Here is a 19,507-nt window from a genome sequence, read left to right on the forward strand (position 1 = left end):
AAGAAAAAGAAAAAAAGTGGAGGTGATCAGAGTCAGATTACATGTCGAAGAAAGAGCCCTGAATAATTACTGATAGTTGTGTGAAAAGAAAGGACTCAGGGGTGATTCCTGTGTTTCTGGCCTGAACAACTAAATGAATGATGGTCTGAGAAGGGAGAAGGACGGGGGGAGCGGTAAGGGGAGCTTCTTATCTGACATGAGCTGTCTTGCTTGTAAAACTAAACGAGGTGGAGAACACTATGGGAGAAACAGGTTTGTGGAGAGAGAGACAGGAGTTTATTCACTGTCATATGTGATTCCATTCATTAGAACAACCAAGGATTCTCATTTATGCTTGCTCCACGTTCACCTATTGCTGGACATTTCTTTAGGGGAGCAAAACACCACAAACTGCCATGACAATAAATTAGGGTCTGTGTCTTTAATTCAAATTCCCTTTCTCCCTCAACTCCCTCCTTCCCACCTTCTCTTTCTTCTTTCCTATATGTTTTTTATTTAGTGCTGGCTAGCAATGGGGTTACAAAAGCAAATAAGATAAGGTCCCTGTTCTCGTGGAGCTTATATTCTAGTAAAGGGACATGGAAACATAAATGAACAGTAAAGAAGAAATAATGGCATAATGGTAAGTTCTATGCAGATAACTAAAATAGACTGGTAAGATATGGAATGGTTGGGAAGGGCTTTGTGAAGAGACGATTTGAAAGGTAAGAAGGATGAGCCTTGTAAAGATTAGGTGGACAAGCATTAAAGCCTTAGGGAACAACAATTGCAATGGCTTTCAGGATGGGAAGGCACTTGGCCTGTTTCATAGATAAAAGGGAGGCCAATGTATTTATAAAAGGGAGGCCAGTGTGGCCAAGTTTTGTAGAAAAGGAGAAAATTATCATCAGGAAGTCCAGGAGATGAGCAGGAATCGAACCAGTGGAGGCTTTGTAGCTAGACAAGGAGTTTGGATTTTATTGAAAAAGTAACATGGAGGTAGTCTTTGTTACTCCCATTAGAGGGTCTTTTTGGTTTAATTAAAGAAATGAGATTATCATAAACCATACTTGGCTCAAAACTACTCAGTGTATTATAGGAGGGAAAGCACAGCTCACTAACAGAATCAGGCGTTTCTCTCTTTTTAAAGATTTTATTTGACAGACAGAGATCACAAGTAGGCAGAGAGGCAGGCAGAGAGAGAGAGGTGGGAAAGCAGGATCCTTGCTGAGCAGAGAGCCCAATGCGGGGCTCAATCCCAGGACTCCGAGATCATGACCTGAGCTGAAGGCAGAGGCTTAACCCACAAGCCACTCAGGCACCCCATCAGGCATTTCTCTTTTAATGGGAATCCCTATAGCACTTCCTGTTCAGTTAGCATGGCCACCAGGAGCCATCTTCTCCCAGGTGACAGTTCTGGTTAAAGAAAAAAAATTAAACTCTCACTAGATCTTTTGGAAGCAAACTGCTAACAAGAAACACTGAAACTGCATATTATATTGAGCTTTTTGAGGAGCCTGGGTGGCTCAGGCAGTTAAGTGTCTGCCTTCGGCTCAGGTCCTGGGATCTCATTGTCCTCGGGTTGAGCCACATGTCAGGCTCCCTGCTCAGTGGGGAGTCAGCTTCTCCTTCTCCCTCTCCTGCTGCCCTTCCCCTGTTTGTGCTCTCTCTGTTAAAGAAATCTTTGAAAAAAATGCTGAGCTTTTCATATAGTTTGATGTCTAATAAAACTATTCTAGGGATGGGAAAACATTAGCCAATCTCTGTGAAAAATATGGGAATATAATATGTTTCCTGGAAATTAGATCTTACTACAATAAACTTTAAATCAGGTGCATAAAGTCAGCGTTTTATTTAATCTAGTTGGAGTCCTGGGTCTAACAGAAGATACCACACTCCCCTTCCCAGTCTGCTTGGAAATGTCTCCAGCATCTGCAGCTAAACATGTCTCTGGACATTTAGTCAACCCTGACAGGCAATATCTGTGCTCACGTCTCTCAGTCTAGTTACGGACCTGACCACAGGATATACTGAGGACTGGCAGTGACTGTACTGTTGAAATCATACTCAACATTTGACAGATGTCTGCTCTGTGTCAAATACTTTGGATTGAACTTTATATGCATTATCTCCTTCAATCTTCGAACAAATCTGTGAAGAACTACCATTTTACAGATGATGAAATCCTGGCTTAAAAGGGATAAATGACTGGTTGAAGGTTATTAAGTGGTAGGAGTGGGATTTAAACCAGGGCTATTTTCCTCTAGCGAGTCTGCATTCCCCCGTTTTTGTCCTAAGTGGCAAGTTTTCAATTGATTAAATAAATTGCAAGTTGATTGTTTTATTTTCCAATTATAAAAGGAATTTAGGCACAATACAAAACATTTCAATGATGTCTTCTCAGGAAGGATGAAGGAGATTTTTGTGTTGAAGAATTCAGTGGACAGCATGTGCAGGGCTCCCTCACTGGAACACGGGGTGTAAATGGACTGGCAAGGGCTGTCAGTGGGTGCTTGGGAAGGAGACATTCCAGGTCCTGACAATAGAGCCTGAAAGAGAGGAGTGAAGGGATGGTTCACCTCACAGGCTATGCAGAAGGGAACACCACCACTACCACCCTGGAAACACGAGGTATGAGAAAGCAATTCTGGATAACACTCCCCTGAATGTTCTTCAACTCCTGTTATGTATTAATTTATTAGCTAATGAAAAGCCAGGAACATTAGTTTTAAAATCCAGTTCTGCTGGGTGAAACTCAGAAAATTCCCCAAAGGAATTGGTTTTGCTAATAATATTCATGTGATAGAAGTTGTTCTGAGATCTGGGCATTCTGGGAAAGGCCTACTAGACTGCTTGCTGCCAGCCAGTCACGAGGCTCACTCTATGAAGTTTCTTCAGATTGAGAAGATCTTCTAGACTCAGGAATTACAACTTATCAGAGTCTTGATATCAGTTGGGTACAGGAGACACTGAATCAGACTGGCCCAGGTTTAAGAACATCTATCAATATCTTATAGTAAAAGGTTCTAGAGGCTCGTGTTTCCCACATCCAGCAAGACCTTCTTAAGGTGCTGTTGTAGACAGCCAAGTGCTAATTTTGTAGTCCTTGGAAATTCCAGAACCAGAAAAAGTGTCAAGGATATAATGGCAAATGCCTGGCAGACTGATGTATCCATCTTCATGTAAAAAATACAGTGGGTGCAGATTTGACAGACTGCACCTGCCTGGAGTGGCCAAACAGTGCCTTAGAAAATCATCATTTTTCTGCTTTTGCAGCTGAAATATGTCAGCTTCCAAGCGACAGTTTTCCTTTGCAAATAGATCTTAAGTCTAACCACCGTTAAATCATGAAGACCTAGAGTAAAATTATTACTTTCTTATAATTTATTTTGCCTCAGCTCTAATCCCGGAGACTTGAGATCATAGTTTCTGTCTTTGAGAACAACTTAGTCCAGAATTTCTTCGGGAACATGATGCTGTTTTCCTTAGAACTGCGTGGATGGGTTACTCAGCCTGCTGGGCCTTGGAGACACAGGCTGCCCTCGAGCTCCCACTGAGGTTGAATGGACTAACTGTACACATCTTCATTCTGTTCATATGGAAACAAGGGAACTTGTGGCCTTGACTGGGCCATGGTCAGTATACAGCCCATTCAGAGCAAGGCAGGTGACTAGAACCAGCACTTCCTGAGCCTGTTCTCAGACCCATACTTTCCTACTTAGCGATACTCGTTTACCAGTCTCAGGGGGTAAGATTTTCAATAGTGAAATAGGCTGGTGCACAAAAGGTTTCTAGGCAGAAACATTTAATTTCTCTCTATTGCTCTTTAAGTCAAATTGTGAAGAGCTACCTACCTCCGGCAGGTAGGAGAGACCTCTGCCCTTCCCCCATGTGGGTTCACTTCTTAACTGTGACCTCATCACTGATGTCATTTCCCTTAAGGCTGGCCCTGGAAAAGGACAGCCAACACCTCTATGGGAGCCAGGTGACCTCAAGGCTACGTTAGGAAGCGGTGTCTGGAGGTCGTGGGTGAGTGGACCTTCCTCAACACCTACTGGTCCCTGCACCAAGGTGTGCTTACTCCTGCACCTGGGCTTTGACAGGTCCTCAAGTGGTCTTGCATTCCTCTTTTGAAGAAATATGGCTCGGGCTAGGGAAGAAGCAGGGGACAGCCGGCTGGTGTCTGGTAGGGAGCTGTCATCACACATCATCAGAGTGTCTGTCAAGACCCCGCAGGACTGCCAGGAATTTATGTTGGCAGAAAATAGCAGTGTCCACCACTTTAAAAAACAGATCTCCAAACGCCTTCATTGTGACACCGACCGATTGGTGCTCATCTTCACTGGAAAGATCCTCCGGGATCAAGACATCTTGAGCCAGCGTGGTATCCTGGACGGCACTACAGTCCACTTGGTGGTGAGGACCCGTCTGAAAGGAACTCTGCCTGGTCCTGGAACTCTGTCAGGCACTGCTGGCCACTGCAGGCATCGTTTTGAACCATCCACCTCGGACAGCGGTGGGATGCTGGCCAGGCTGGGCCGGCTGGCCCGGAGCTCACCTGAGCTGGCCGACTTTCTTGGCCAGCTGGCTCAACTCCTGATGGCCGCACCTGAATCAGCGGTGCAGTTCTTGGAAAGCCCTATGGTTCAAGGACTGGCAAATGAGAAACCAGCCAATGCTAGCCATGTTCCCGAATCCTCAAGGATAGTACAGAAACCTGAACCAGCTCTTAAGGCTCTGGAAACCTTGCAGAACCCGTCCCGGCAGCAGGAACTCCTGCAGGAAGATAAGCGGGGGCTAGAGGCATTGAAGGTAGTGCCAGGCGGTGACAACGTCATGCATCCAGTCTGCTCTGATATCCAGCAGCTCATGCTCTTCACTCTGGCCCCATTGGTTACCTCCAAAGGCCAAAACCCAGGTTCAGAGCTTTGCAAAGAGGAGGTCAGCGCTCACATCAAAACTGCCACTATTGCCACCATCCCTACAGCCTTGGCCCCAGCCAGGCCATTGGCGCAGAAGGTCAGGGTAGGAGATGTTACCCAGGCCAGGTGCGTTGCCTCAAATCAGGCCAATTCAGGATGTGGGACTGGTGTGCCAGATGTCAACTCAAGTCAGGATCTTCTCTCCAAGGAGATCCAGCAGCCTGTAGGGAGAGCCCCTCTCATCAGTCAGCTGAGACCATCACCCTCTGCCTTGCGTAGAGCCTTGCACATCCTGCAGCAAAATCCAACTTTGCTACACCAGTTGGCAACTGGAAGCCCCCTGCGACATCATATGCCACTACTTCCCATCCTGACTAACCCACGTGCACTGCAGGCATTGATCCAGATAGAAAAGGGCCTGCAGACACTGTCCAAGGAGGTGCCTGGGCTGGAACCTTGTTTATGGGGCCCAGGTAGGTCACATGGGACTAGAGAACCTCCTGAAACCAGGGGTGGAGGACAGCGTCAGAGAGGAGATTCTGTGCAGCCCACCTTGGCCATACTTCAGCTTCTCCATACATTGTCCAATGCCTGCTCCCAGTCCACACAATCCTTATTATCCTCATCCCTCCTCATTGAAGGCTGCTACCAGCAAGAACTGGAGCATCTGAAGGCCATGGGTTTTGCTAATTGTGATGCCAATCTACAGGCCCTCATGGCCACAGGAGGAGACATTCATGCTGCCATTGAGAGGCTGCTGGGGGAACCAGAGGCCCAGGTCCCTCCAGTGGATGCCCACAGTGGAGAAGGAGGAAAAGGAAGGGGAACTGGAGGGGAGGGGAAGTAACATATTTTGCATTCCTCTTACTAAGATCATGTGCACACTTGAACAGCCCCCTCCCTCACTGCCCAAGCCTGTTCTACATTAAAAAGATTGCTTGAATCTCATGTGTGATGTCAGTTTGGGGGTAGGTGGGTGAAGAGAAGCTGTTTGGGAAAGAGATTGCTCATGTTATAGGGTCTTGGGTCTGTGCTGCACATATTCTCATACTCCTAATCTCAGAGTGTTTTCCAAACTCAAATGTGAGGTGGGGACGTCCTGAGTGTTTTCAGCAATCTAGTTCTTCACCAACATTGTCATCATCATCACAAGCCACCTCTGGTCCAACTTCAGAGTGACTCTGAAGGAATCCTGGATTTTGTTCCCCCAGGAAGCCACTCTCTCTTTCACCAAGTATCTCCGTCTTCAGACCCAGTCTCTCCATATTATAGAAAGCCTGGCCAACCCCCTTCTCAGCTCAGGCTCTTTCTCTCTTACCTGCTTGTGTCAGAATCTGTGCTTTGTGAGGTGAACCCCCACCACTTCTGAAGCCCCATCCTCTCCTCCTGGGCAGGCTTCTTCTCTTCACACTGTAAAATGCTTGACTCTGCTGCCCTCTCAGCCACCGAACTTCTCTCTCCTTTCATCTCTGAATTTCTTTTTTTTTTTTTTTAAAGATTTTATTTATTTCTTTGGCAGAGAGAAAGAGATCACAATTAGGCAGAGAGGCAGGCAGAGAGAGAGGAGGAAGCAGGCTCCCTGCGGAGCAGAGAACCCGATGCGGGGCTCGATCCCAGGACCCTGAGATCATGACCTGAGCCGAAGGCAGCAGCTTAATCCACTGAGTCACCCAGGCGCCCCTATCTCTGAATTTCTTGAAAGTGACCCCATCTCCCCATCCTCTGTAGTCAGACACCCCCAGGATGGTGTAGAATCTTTCTCAAAACTTTCTCATTCCCCATCTTCCCATTTTTTTTTTCAATTTTGTAAAGGATCTGATATACTGACCCATATTTCTTTAAGCTGCTTTATTTGACCTATTTTCTTATCCATTTTTTTGGTTTTGTTTTTTATACAGTGGTGCTTCCTGAGAGTATGTTACACTTATTCTTTCTCTATTAATCTTTCAGAGAGTTTGATCATATCTTTGGCTGTGACTCTTAACGTCTGTGTTCATGGTTCCTTCATCTCTGAGTCTATTTGTACTTTCCAAGGCCTACCAGCCTTTTGCTGGGTGTCACAGAGGAACCTCTGGCTCACCATGGCCAGATGTAGTTCAACATCTTTCCCCGGGCCCCATTCCAACTCTACATTCTGGGGTCCCAGTGTCTTGGTGAAAGTCCCTAATATTTTCCCAATCCACCCAGTCTCTTCTGTAGACTCTGATCAGTCATTGAGGTGATTCACAGTATAGGCACATGAAGTGTGCCCCAGAGGACCAAGGGCCATATGAAACTGTGCAGCCGGATACCACCTGATGAAAGAGAGGTGGGAAGCATATTGGAGGCATTACTTTGGGGACACCAGGGACTGTAGATTCAGAGCCAGCCCTAAGGGCCTGGGCTGAAAAACAACTGAATCTCATGCTTCCTGGGGGCTTGTAAAGATGGACATCTCTGAGCTACACACTGTGACTTGATTTGTGACACTACATGAGCCTAGAGACCTGAAGATTGTGGCGGTCAGGGACCGTGCATAAAATATCTTTGGGACTGCATGGCCCATCAATGATCCTGATACACAGTTTAATTTTCACTTTCCTGTGGAACCAGGATCTTGGTCTGAATTTCTGAGATTAGCGTTGTACACTAATTCTTCCCAGGGAAGAGTAGGAGTCTGGGGGTGAAGTGGGCGTAATGGGCAGGGCAGTCTCCTGGGCTTCTAGAAGTATGCTTTCTCTTTTATCACGTGGGCTTCTGTAGCCAGACACCTGAGTGAGATGGGAGAACTTGGCAATAAGGTCAATAATCTTCCTAGGGACTGGATCCTGCTACCTGCAGTCGTCTAGAAGGCCTATTGGCTTCTACACATCACCCTTCCCTTCTAGGAATTATTGCATTTTAGCTTCAGGATGATAAAAAAGCCTAAACCAGAGCTTTAGGGAGTGGAGCTTGCTGTCAGGGCTGCAGAATCCTCCATCTGTCTGTTATCTATGGTATGTGAAACTTGGAGTTTGCTCAATAAGGGGAAACCATGGGGAAGAAGGCTCTGTCTGTATCCACAAGGTATCAGTCCAGAGTATAGGTCGCAGCGAGACCCCCGTGCGACGGTGTTGGCAGCTGTGTGATCCTGCACCCCTCCTCTTCTAGTCTCTGCTCTACCCCCTTTGACTTTTCTCCTTTGAGCTCCTCTAAGGCCACAGACATAGGTAGAAGAGGAGGATAGCCCAAGAGTTATGATGAATGGTTGATGAATTTGTGGGTGAGTTGAGGGAGCATTAGGCTGCAAGCTATGGGACTTGTGGCCCAATACCATACACATCATTTGCCTACTCATGCACCTGAATTTCCTTACCAGTCCATCAAGTCCCTTATGGCTCTGTGGTCCTGGAAATCTAGTCCACAGGTAGGATTTTAAATATTACTATGGGAGTCCAGCGTCCTGTATCCTGACCTTGCCTTTGATACTAACTTCCTGGGTTCCTGACCCCCCCTTTCTTCTAAGGAAAATATGAGTTTCATGGCAGGTAATTAGTGTGAATGGTGACAAGTTGCCTTTTGAGGGGGACCTTTTGATCAAATGAAGCCAGCATCTTGAGGGGAGCAGGCACAAGACCCACAAAGAAGCATTTCAAGGGCAGAACAGCAGTGCCCTTGCCCATCCCCACCTTCAGCTTGTTTTTATATATTTTTTCTTTGTTCCTGAAATTATTACACTACTGGGTCTCTTTACCATTTACTACCTCAAGAGACAAAGGGTCTTCACTTTTGTTGCTCTGTGTTTGTGCAGGTTGGTGTCCTCATACATATTGCATTCTGGATAATGCATGAGTTATGGCCCATATAGATGCATAACCTTAGGAATATTAGCCTCTCTGAGTCACAGACTCTTAATTTAAATTGCAGGTGATAATCACATTTTGAATTATTGGGAGGAGTAATTGGGGACTTACTTGTGTATTTTAGAACTGAGGTTACTAGGGCAAAGGAGGGCTACCAAAAAAGCAATTTGGATTTTGACCAGGTCTCTATGATTCCTGAATGAGGGATACTTTTATGGCTAAAAGGAAAGGGACTTCCAAATAGAAGACCAGTGGAGAGATGGGAGAAATACAGGGTTTTTGTTTTGTTTTGTTTTTAAAATTTTTATTTATTTATTCATTTATCGGGGAAAGAGAGCAAGCACATGCACAAACAGGGGGAGTGGCAGGCAGAGGCAGAAGCAAGCTCCCTGCTGAGCAAGGAGCCTGATGCTGGACTCAATCCCAGGACCCTGGGATCATGACCTGAGCCAAAGGCAGATGCTTAACCAACTGAGCCACCAGGTGTCCTGAGAAATACAGTTTTAATGAGAACTATTCATGTCCCAAGCACTACCTAAATATTTTAGAGATGTTGTACAATGTAGTTACTATAATAACCTTGTAAAATAATGTAATAAAAATAGTCCTAAATAACTTATGAGTTGGCTAATAATTTTCAAGTTTACATAACATTCTTATTTATTTATCAATAATTTTACATGTATCCACTATCATGAGTTTCCTACATTCATTAACTTACTTAATGTTAGAAATAGCATTGAGTTAGATATTTAAAAAAAAAGAATCAGATATTAACATCATCCATTTGATAGTTGGTTAAACTGAGACACAGAAAGATTGAGCAACATGTTCAAGGCTACAAAACTAGTAAGCAGAGGAACAAGAACTCAAACCCAGGTACTCTAACTTTAGACTTTGTGTTCTTCATGGATACCCAAAGCATTGGAAATCAGATGAAATTTACTTCAAATGCTCATTTTTAAAAAAATTTGGACTCACAGAAGAATATTCCAGTATGAAGCCTGAACTCAATTAAGAAGAGGAATTGACTTGATCTTTAGTAAGTCAAAGAAACATTTGCAGCAAAAGAAAAAAAAAAGTTAGGCATATTCTACACTGGCATATCATGGTTGCTGAGATTTCTCCAAGGCGTGCTTATTCCTAATTGTAAAATTTTCCCAAGAGTAAAAATACCATCATCTTTCTGAGTTCTTCAGAGTTATACTGGGAGCCTCAGGATTATGGTATGTTCAATATGATTTTTGAAACCTTCAATTCATCTAACTTTCTCTTTCTTTGCAGTGTTTCCTCTCCTATAAGACATTTCTGGTATATCAGATGTCTCCATCCATGTAAATGCACCTAGACACCTACCATACCCACTTATTTTCCTTATCTCCAAACTGCTCAAATATCACGTTAAAATTTTCCCCAGGTGAAGCAGTCTCAGAAGGCGACTCCGAATCTCCTTGGTCTTAGCTCCATAGATGATTGGGTTAAGCACAGGAGGCACCAGAACATAGAGGTTTGCCAGAAAGATGTGCACATTCTTGGGGACTCGGTGCTGCCCAAAGCGGTGGGTAAGGAAGGAGAAGAAGGCAGGAATGTAGAAGACCAGGATGACTCCGAGGTGGGAACCACAGGTATTCAGAGCCTTGTGCCTGGCATCTTGAGATGGCAGGCGGAAGACAGCATGGAGGATAAAGCCGTAGGAAATGGCAATGAGGATGGAATCCAGACCCATGGCCAGCAGAGCCACAGTCAGCCCATAGACAATATTGACAGTGATGTTGGCACAGGCCAGGCGAGCGATGCCCATATGCTCACAGTATGTGTGCGCCATAACATGGTGACCACAGTAAGGCAGTCGCCTCAGCAAGAAGATGAATGGGGAGACAATGGCCACACTACGGAAAAGCCCAGCAAAGCCAATTTTGCCTATTACGGTATGGTTGAGAATGGTTGTATATCTCAGTGGGTTGCAGATAGCCACGTAGCGATCAAAGGCCATGGCAAGAAGAACTGAGGACTCCAGAGCATAGATAGAATGGACACAAAACATCTGTGCTAGGCATCCACCAAAGGAAATCTCACCAGCATGGAGCCACAAAATGGCCAGCATTTTGGGCACCGTGGTAGAGCTGAGAGCCAGGTCAGTGAGTGAGAGAAGGCACAGGAAGAGGTACATGGGTGAATGAAGAGCACTGTCTGTCATAATGACCAGGATGAGAGCAGCATTCCCAGCCAGAGCTACCAGATACATGGCACAGAAGGGGATGGCAATCCAGACGTGGGCCCACTCCAGCCCTGGGATCCCTGTCAGGAACAGAGTGGCTGGGAGACTGTCATCACTGAGGTTGGAAGCTGTCATTCTGCATGGAAATAAAGGGCTCGATCCAAAGGGTCATGGTATGACTGCCCTGTCGTATCAGGGTTTTGGCTCATTCTTTACATAAAATGACCCTTCTGTGAGACAATATTTTTCAGGTTGAGAAAAATATTAATTATTGGGGCACCTAGGTGGCTCAGTGGGTTAAGGCCTCTGCCTTAGGCTCAGGTCATGATCCCAGGATCCTGGGATCGAGCCCTGCATCAGGCTCTCCGCTCCCTGGAGAGCCTGCTTCCTCTTCTCTCTCTGCCTGCCTCTCTGCCTATTGTGATCTCTGTCTGTCAAATAAATAAAATCTTTTAAAAAATATTCATTATTAACTTGTACAAGAACCTTAAAGATTCTATCATATGTAGTCTGCTTTTTTTTTTCATTTTGCTAATTCCTGTGCTTTTCAATCATGTTTTGAGTTCTAACTTCTAAGCACCAATCTAACTGCTGAAGCATCTTTCCAATCTAATCCTTCATGACCTACATCCTACACATCTTGCCCATCATTTATTAACCTTTAGTCGACTCATAAGGAGGGATGTTCCTTGCCTCTTTCATTCATGCCTTTTCCCCAGACCTAGGGAGTCTTCAGGCTTTATTTTCCCCTTTTCTGTTTTCTAAGCTTCGTTGAAAATTTTCTGCCTCCCAGAAGTCCTCCCTTTCTTGTGGTCCCTGTTGTCTTTTTTTCCCCCATTCTTCTACTACTATAAAGTCCAGTTGGCTGAGATTATGCCCTTATGCAATTATAACCTCCACACTGACCATGCTTGTGTCCAGACCTAGACATTTTGATCAGTTTTCACTCAAGACTCAATGTTCACTAAAGTCAATGTGACATGACATTGACTTTTAGACTCTGTGCTATAATAATGCAATCACTCTATTTTCTGTTTTTCTAACTTATCTTCCTAAATATACACTACATAACATTTTGTATCTCACCTGGAATGCCTAGGAAGAAGTTAGGTCACCTGAATATGCTCACATATTGCATGATTCAGTATCTACAGTGATTTGAGTAACCAGAAGAATGAAATACACCAGACATTCCAGTTGGGAAACAGCAGTCAGTACTGTGGCAAAGGCAGCTATAGGTCCTGCATGCCAAGCAGTGTGAAGGCTGAATACGGAGGCTTGATGAGCATACCAAGGGCTGATAGAGGCAGAACAAGGCAGAAAATAGATTGTTCTGAGGTTGCTCACAGTGAAGATATTCTGGGAAGGGAATCTGGTTTTGCTGGGGAAGGCTAGCTACTATTCAAAAACATTCCTCTTTAGTAAGCACACTGTCTACTTAAAATAAACCTGTGTGGGATTCTAAGAAACTTGATTTTGGTCCTGATACTCTAACAAAATTGATGTGTGACTGAGAATAAATCTTCTACTTCTTTGGCCTGTCTTAAGTTGGAAAAATCAATGACTCTATAGTCATTCTCTCCTTTCCCATCTGTTCCTTATGTGGCATTGGAATAGTCCCACAACCTCTTTGGGACTTCTTTTTTCCAACTCTAAATTTGAAATGACATCATATGGTTTATTACCTTCACAAAGTTTATAGATGACCAAAAAGTACTATGTATGAGTTGAAAATTTCGACACCCTAAATCATTGCTCCCCTTTTTTGCAAGCTCTTTATCTATTAACACCCTTCTGGAGAAAATAGAGTGTCATAATCCTTTGCACCCCTAATCAAAGGGAGACAATGTCCAGAGAAGTAAACTGATGTCATCCAGATCACAATGCATGTTCATTGCAGAGGGTCCTGAAATTAGGGGTCCTGATTCAAGTTTCAAGTTTTACCTGACCCAGATGTCCATGACTATGACCAATATCTGAGTTCCTCTCTCTCTCAAACAAGGCATTTTGAAAAATATCAACTCATAAAGCTGCAAACACTTTCCTAATTATCTGAAATTCAAATGTAGAGAGAATTAGGGAGCCCCTCCTATTTGTATAGAGACCTTCACTGATGAAGGTCTTGGGCTTGGACTTGACACAAGCTTTGACTGCAGCAGGCAGAGAGGCTTGGATGGTTGTGGGCAGAGAGCTGGAATCACTACCGTCTTCCCTTCCCTATTCTTTCCAGCCCATTCTTGCCCATTAAGGAAGTTTCCAAGTGGAATTATAAGGTGTAGTACTCTGTGACCATCTGGGATGTGAGGGACAGAAAACCTATGGTTAGAGCAGAGTTAGAAATTTTTTTTTTCCCTAGGAAACAATGGGATATGGATACTGAGGGAGTGCCACTCTGGTCCATAATGGGAGCATCCTCTGGAAACTGTCTCAGGGTCTGGCCTTTGAGGTCCCCATCTCTGACCTAGACCCCAATAATTTAACTCTGTGTTCTGTCATAGAACACAGTTGTTGGGCAACCGGATTTGAAGAACATACCTGTATGGAAAACATGCACTTGCAGGTGGAGCCCGCTGAAGTTGGAGCTCTGTGAGAGGGTGTGCTGAGTGTGAGGCTGTGTGGGCAGAGGGTGCCCGAGTGCAGCTTGTGCAGGAGGTGGGTATCTGAATGCACAGAGTTATTAAAGGAGGTGAAAGCTGTGTGCAGGATCAGGTGGGTGTGGTAGGAGAGAACAGAAGGGTCTGAATGTGTAATCTGGGTTGAAATGTCTGATCTTTGTTTGCTCTCTGTTTTCAGGGCTCAGTGATTGTCTTCGGCTCAGCTCTGTGTCCCAGCCTCCGTTGGTGAATGGGCTTGATAAGCAAGCTTATTTAGTGCCTCTGTCTGTGAGGCTCAGGAGTATAAACCAAATTGGCCTCCTCCAGGGATATGGTCTGTGATGCACATTTTGAGAGAAAGAATGAGGAGGAGATTGAAAACATGAGGAATATTTTGGAAAATCTTCCTTGATGACTTTTCTAGGAAAGAGGAAATGAAACATCTGGTATATTTTGTTTTAGGTTTTATCCTCCCGTCTCCTCTCTTTCTTTCTCTTTTCTTTTCTTGTTTCCTCCATTTCTTCTCTTCTCTTTATTCTGTGTGTTTTGCTGAACTCCCTCTCACTGTGAATTCACCAGAGTTCTGTGCTCAATGTCAGCAAACAATGGTGGTGAGCACATGCATACATCGTTCCAATATAGGCTTCACCTACAAAACACAAGCTCAAAAATAAAATTATCAAGAATTTCATGAGGGTGACCATAGAGTGTTAAGGAAAGCACAATGCCCTTCTCTGCATGGGTTCTATGCAAGTGCTCCCTTCATTTGCCATGGATACAGACCTGGTAAGAAATGTTAACCATACTCTAGGTGGATCCCCTCAGATATCTGAACTTCAGCCATGCATCAGGTCCCTATATGAAAGATTCCCTCTATCAAAGCACCTTCCAGGATTAATTGATTTTTTTTCTATGACTTCAAAGTACACTATTCTCTTCCCTTGTAACATACCTCCCTCCTCTCAAATTACTTCAATTTAATGTTCTTTAAGAATTTTATGTTGTTGTCACACCCAGATGCCTCCATTAGTTAAGTATCCTTTTCTTGATTTTGGCTCAGGTCATGATCTCAGGTTCATAAGATGGAGCCCCTCTGTGGGCTATGCACTAGGAGCACTGTGCTTGGTATCTGCTTGGGATCCTCTCTCCATCTCCTACTGCCCACCTCCACCCCTATGTACTCTCTTTCTCTAAAGTATTAAGTAAATAAATCTTTAAAAAATAATTTTATGTGATGATTTCCTAAAAGAATTTTCAAAACATTACATTTCCCTTTCATAACTTTGAGTTGAGTCTAAGAATTATCATTAAAAGTTCAAAGAGTAGAAACAGTTTTAATTTCTAGTATACTGTTAATATTGGCATTTAAAAATAGAATTCCTATATGATAATTTTTAATTTAGCTCATGGAAACTTTATGCCCTAGAAATTTCCAACTCATCATTACCCATTTAAAGTATTTGAACAACAGATAGGAGCAAGGTGGTGGAGGAGTAGAAGACTTAGATATCATCCACACCAGGAGTTCAGTTACATAGTAATCAAATCATTCTGAACACCTGCAAACTCCACAGGAGATTGAAGAGAAGAAGAGCAGCAATTCTATGAACAGAAAAGCAACCACTTTCTGGAAGGTAGGACGTGTGGAGAAATGAATCTCGGGCAATATATGGGAAGACAGACTGCGGGGAGAGGGGATGGCTCCTGGGAAGTAGTAGCACAGCAGTAGTGCACAGCAGAGCACAAAAGTGAAATGTTTAAAATTCTGCTTCACTGAGGGATGTAACTCCAAAGGCTAAGTGGGGGCAGGGGAGGGTGGAGCCCTCGCAGGGACAGTGTGGTCTCGGGACCCTCAGGGTCACAGAAAGACAGGGGGTGCCTGAGTGCATCAGAGTTCCCTGGGAAAGGAACAGGGAAGCCACCTGCAGAGATAGAACCGAGGAGGGGGCTTTCAGGATTACTTTTAACAGTGATGCCTGGCACAGTTGTAGCAGCGACACTACAAGTGGCAGATCTGGGGAGACTCACCTTCTTCCCCTGGGGGGAGTGGCATGGGAGTGCAATGCAGGAATCTACTTGGTTTGGAGACTCAAAACGGGGCTATGCACCAGAGATAGAAATACTCAGTCATAGGCCAAGTGAGTTTCGAGTGCAGCCAGAGACAAGAGAGACAGGAGTGATTGACTGTTTTTCTCTGAGGGCTCACTGAAAAGGGGCCTGAGCTCTTGGCTCCTCTGGGCCAGAGATTGGGAGGCCACCATCTTCATTCCTGTTTTCCAAAGATGTACAGAAAGCACTCAGGGAACAAAAGATACCAAGAGAAAAACTGAGCAGACTGTTTAGCCTGGACCCTGGCAAGGCTGGTGCAATTCCACCTCAGGCAAAAATATTTGAGAATCACTGCAACAGGTCCCTCCCCCAGATGATCAGCAAGAACAACCAGCCAAGAACAAGTGCACCAATCAATGAGAACTACAAAACTTCAGAGCTAGGGAAATACAACACATAGAATTCATGGCTTTTCCCCCATGACTAATATTTCAAAGTTAAACTTTTTAAATTTTATTTTTTTCTTATTCTATTTTTAAAAATTTTTTTCCTCTTTTCCATTTTAACCTTTCTTTACTATTTTATCTTATCAATACCTTTTTAAACATCTTTTTAAATTTTCATTTTATCCTTTTATCATATTTAACATTATTTTTTGTATATATATACTTTTTTCTTTCTTTAAAATTTTGGGATACAGTTTCTTCTAACAGTTCAAAATATATCCTAAATCTAGTTTATGGCTTTGTTCTAGCCTCCAGTCTGATCACATTCTTTCCTACTTTTTTTTCCTTTTTTTCAACCAACTTCTTATTATATCAATTCCTTTTTAAAAATCTTTTTAAATTTTCATCTTTACAGTCATATTCCATCACCTCATTGTGTTTACCTTTATTTTTGTGTATATATATATTTTTCTTTCTTTAGAATTTTGGGAGACAGTTTCTTCTAACAGACCAAAATAAACCCCAAATCAAGTGTGTGGCTCTGTTCTATTCACCAGTATCTATCTATATCTATATATCTATATTTTTTTTCTTTAGTTTTTTCTCCCTCCAGTTTCATGTCTCTTTTGATTTGGTTACTGTATATTTTTCTGGGGTCAGTGCTATCCTTTTAGTATTTTGTTCTCTGATTCATCTGTTCTTATCTGTATAAAATGACAAGGCAGAAAAACTCACCTCAAAAAAAAAAAAAAGAACAAGAGGCAATACCAATGGCTGGGGACCTAATCAATATGGATATCAGTAAGATGTTGGGACTAGAGTTCAGGATGATGATTATAAAGATGCTAGCTGGGCTTGAGAAAACCAGAGAAGATACTAGAGAGTCCCTTTCTGGATAAATAAAATCCCTTTCTGGAGAAATAAAAGAACTAAAATATAACCAAGTTGAAATAAAAAGATTATTAATGAGGTGCAATTAAAACTGGAGACTCTTACTGCTAGGATAAATTAGGCAGAAGAGAGAATTAGTGGCATAGAAGACCAAATGCTGGAGAATAAAGAAACTGAGCAAAAGAGAGACAAACAACTACCGGACCATGAGGGGAGAATTCAAGAGGTAAGTGATACCATGAGCTGAAACAATATTAGAAAAATTGGGATCCCAGAAGAAGAGAGAGGGAGGCAGAAGGTATACTGGAGCAAATTATAGTAGAGAATTTCCATAATATGGCAAAGGGGGAAAAAAAAAAGCATCAAAATCCAGGAGGCACAGAGAATCCCCCTCAAAATCAATAAAAATATGTCCGCACCCCATGATCTAATAGTAAAACTTGCAAGTCTCAGTGACAAAGAGAAAATCCTGAAAGCAGCTCAGGATAAGAAGTTTGTAATATACAATGGTAAAAATATCAGATTGGCAGCAGACCTCTCTACAGAGACCTGACCAGCCAGAAAGGACTGGCATAATATATTCAGAGCAATAATGAGAAATACACGCAGCCAAGAATATTATATACAGGCAGGCTGTCATTGAAAATAGAAGGAGAAATAAAAAGCTTCCAGGACAAACAAAAACTAAAAGAAATTGCAAACACCAAATGAGCCCTATAGGAAATACTGAAAGGGGTCCTCTAAGTGAAGAGAGAGAATAAAGTAACAGACCAGAAAGGAAGAGACAATATACAGTAATAGTCACCTCATAGGCAATATAATGGCACTGAAGTCATATCTTTCAATAGTTACCCTGAATGTAAATGGGCTAAATCACCCAATAAAAAGACACAGGGTATCATAATGGAAAAAAAAAACAAGACCCATCAACAAGCTGTCTGCAAGAAACTCATTTTAGACCCAAAGACACCTCCAGATTTAAAGTGAGGGGGTGGAAAACAATTTACCATACTAATGCATATCAAAAGAAAGCTGGTGAAGCAGTCCTTATGTCAGATAAATTAGATTTGAAGCCAAAGACTATAATAAGAGATGAGGAAGAAACTAGTTCTGTCTAACAAGGTCTGCCTAACAAGTAGATCTAATAATTTTAAATATCTATGTCCCTAACAGGGGAGCAGCCAATTATATAAACCAATTGATGACAAAATCAAAGAAACACATTGGTAATAATACAATAATAGTAGGGGACATTAACATCCCCATCACTGAAATGGACAGATCATTTAAGCAAAAGATCAACAAGGAAATAAAGGCTTTAAATGACACACTGGATCAGATGGACATCACAGTTATATTCAGAACATTCCATCCTGAAGCAACAGAATAGACTTTCTTCTCTAGTGCACATTGAACATTCTCCAGAGTAGATCACATCCTGGGTCACAAATCAGTTCTCAACCAGTACCAAAAGACTGGGATCATACCCTGCATATTTCAGACCACAGTGCTTTGAAACTAGAACTCAGCCACAAGAAGAAAGTTGGAAAGAACTCAAATACATGGAGACTAAAGAGCATCCTACTAAAGAATGAATGGGTCAACCAGAAAATTAAAGAATTGGAAAAATTCATGGAAACAAACGATAATGAAAACATAACTGTTCAAAATCTGTGGGGTATAGCAAAGGTGGTCCTGAGAGGAAAGTCTATAGCACACAAGCCTTTCTCAAGAAACAAGAAAGGTCTCAAATACACAACCTAACCCTACACCTAACGGAGCTGGAGAAAGAACAGCAAAGAAAGCCTAAACCCAGCAGAAGAAGAGAAATCATAAAGACCAGAGCAGAAGTCAATGAAATAGAAACCAAAAGAGCAGTAGAAAAGATCAATGAAACCAGGACCTGGTTCTCTGAGAGAATTAATAAGATTGATAAACACCTGGCAGACTTATCAAAAAGATAAGAGAAAGGACCCAAATTAATAAAATCACGAGTGGAAGAGGAGAGATCACAACCAAAGCCAAAGAAATACAAACAATTATAAGAACATATTATGAACAACTGTACACCAGCAAATTTGACAATATGGAAGAAATGGATGCATTCCTCGAGACACATAAACTACCAAAACTGAACTGGGAAGAAACAGAAAACCTAAACAAACCCAAAACCAGTAAGGAGATTGAAGCAGTAACCAAAAATCTCCCTCCACCCGAAAAAAGCCCAGGGCCAGAGGGTTTCCCAGGGGAATTCCACCAAACATTTAAGGAAGAATTAATACTTATTCTCCTGAAACTGTTCCAAAAAACAGAAATGGAAGGAAACCTTCCAAACTCATTTTATGAGGCCAGCATCTCCTTGATCCCAAAACCAGATAAAGACCCCATCAAAAAGAAGAATTATAGACCAATATCCCTGATGAACATGAATGCAAAAATTCTCACCAAAATACTAGCCAATAGAATCAAACAGTACATTAAGAGGATTATTCGCCACAGCCAAGTGGGATTTACTCCTGGGCTGCCAGGTTGGTTCAACATCTGCAAATCAATGTGATACAATACATTAATAAAAGAACAAGAATCA

At 42.8% G+C, this 19,507-nt stretch overlaps 2 protein-coding genes across 2 annotated transcripts; one reads left to right on the forward strand and one right to left on the reverse strand.

Moving 5' to 3' along the window:
• The first annotated feature begins 4,119 nt into the window (after window positions 1-4,119).
• Window positions 4,120-5,748, forward strand: LOC123948185 (ubiquilin-1-like). Its single transcript, XM_046014723.1, has one exon. It carries the CDS (start codon window positions 4,120-4,122, stop codon window positions 5,746-5,748), a length of 1,629 nt encoding a protein of 542 aa, XP_045870679.1.
• Window positions 5,749-10,118: 4,370 nt separating this feature from the next.
• Window positions 10,119-11,075, reverse strand: LOC123948736 (olfactory receptor 52D1). Its single transcript, XM_046015898.1, has one exon. It carries the CDS (start codon window positions 11,073-11,075, stop codon window positions 10,119-10,121), a length of 957 nt encoding a protein of 318 aa, XP_045871854.1.
• Window positions 11,076-19,507: the final 8,432 nt, after the last annotated feature.

This window comes from Meles meles, chromosome 8 (assembly GCF_922984935.1).
Source record: "Meles meles chromosome 8, mMelMel3.1 paternal haplotype, whole genome shotgun sequence".
Taxonomy (NCBI): domain Eukaryota; kingdom Metazoa; phylum Chordata; class Mammalia; order Carnivora; family Mustelidae; genus Meles; species Meles meles.

What these genes read in the sequence shown, in the direction of transcription:
- LOC123948185 (XM_046014723.1), top strand. Translation starts at nt 4,120, where the DNA reads ATGGCTCGGGCTAGGGAAGAAGCAGGGGACAGCCGGCTGGTGTCTGGT.
- LOC123948736 (XM_046015898.1), bottom strand. Translation starts at nt 11,075, where the DNA reads ATGACAGCTTCCAACCTCAGTGATGACAGTCTCCCAGCCACTCTGTTC.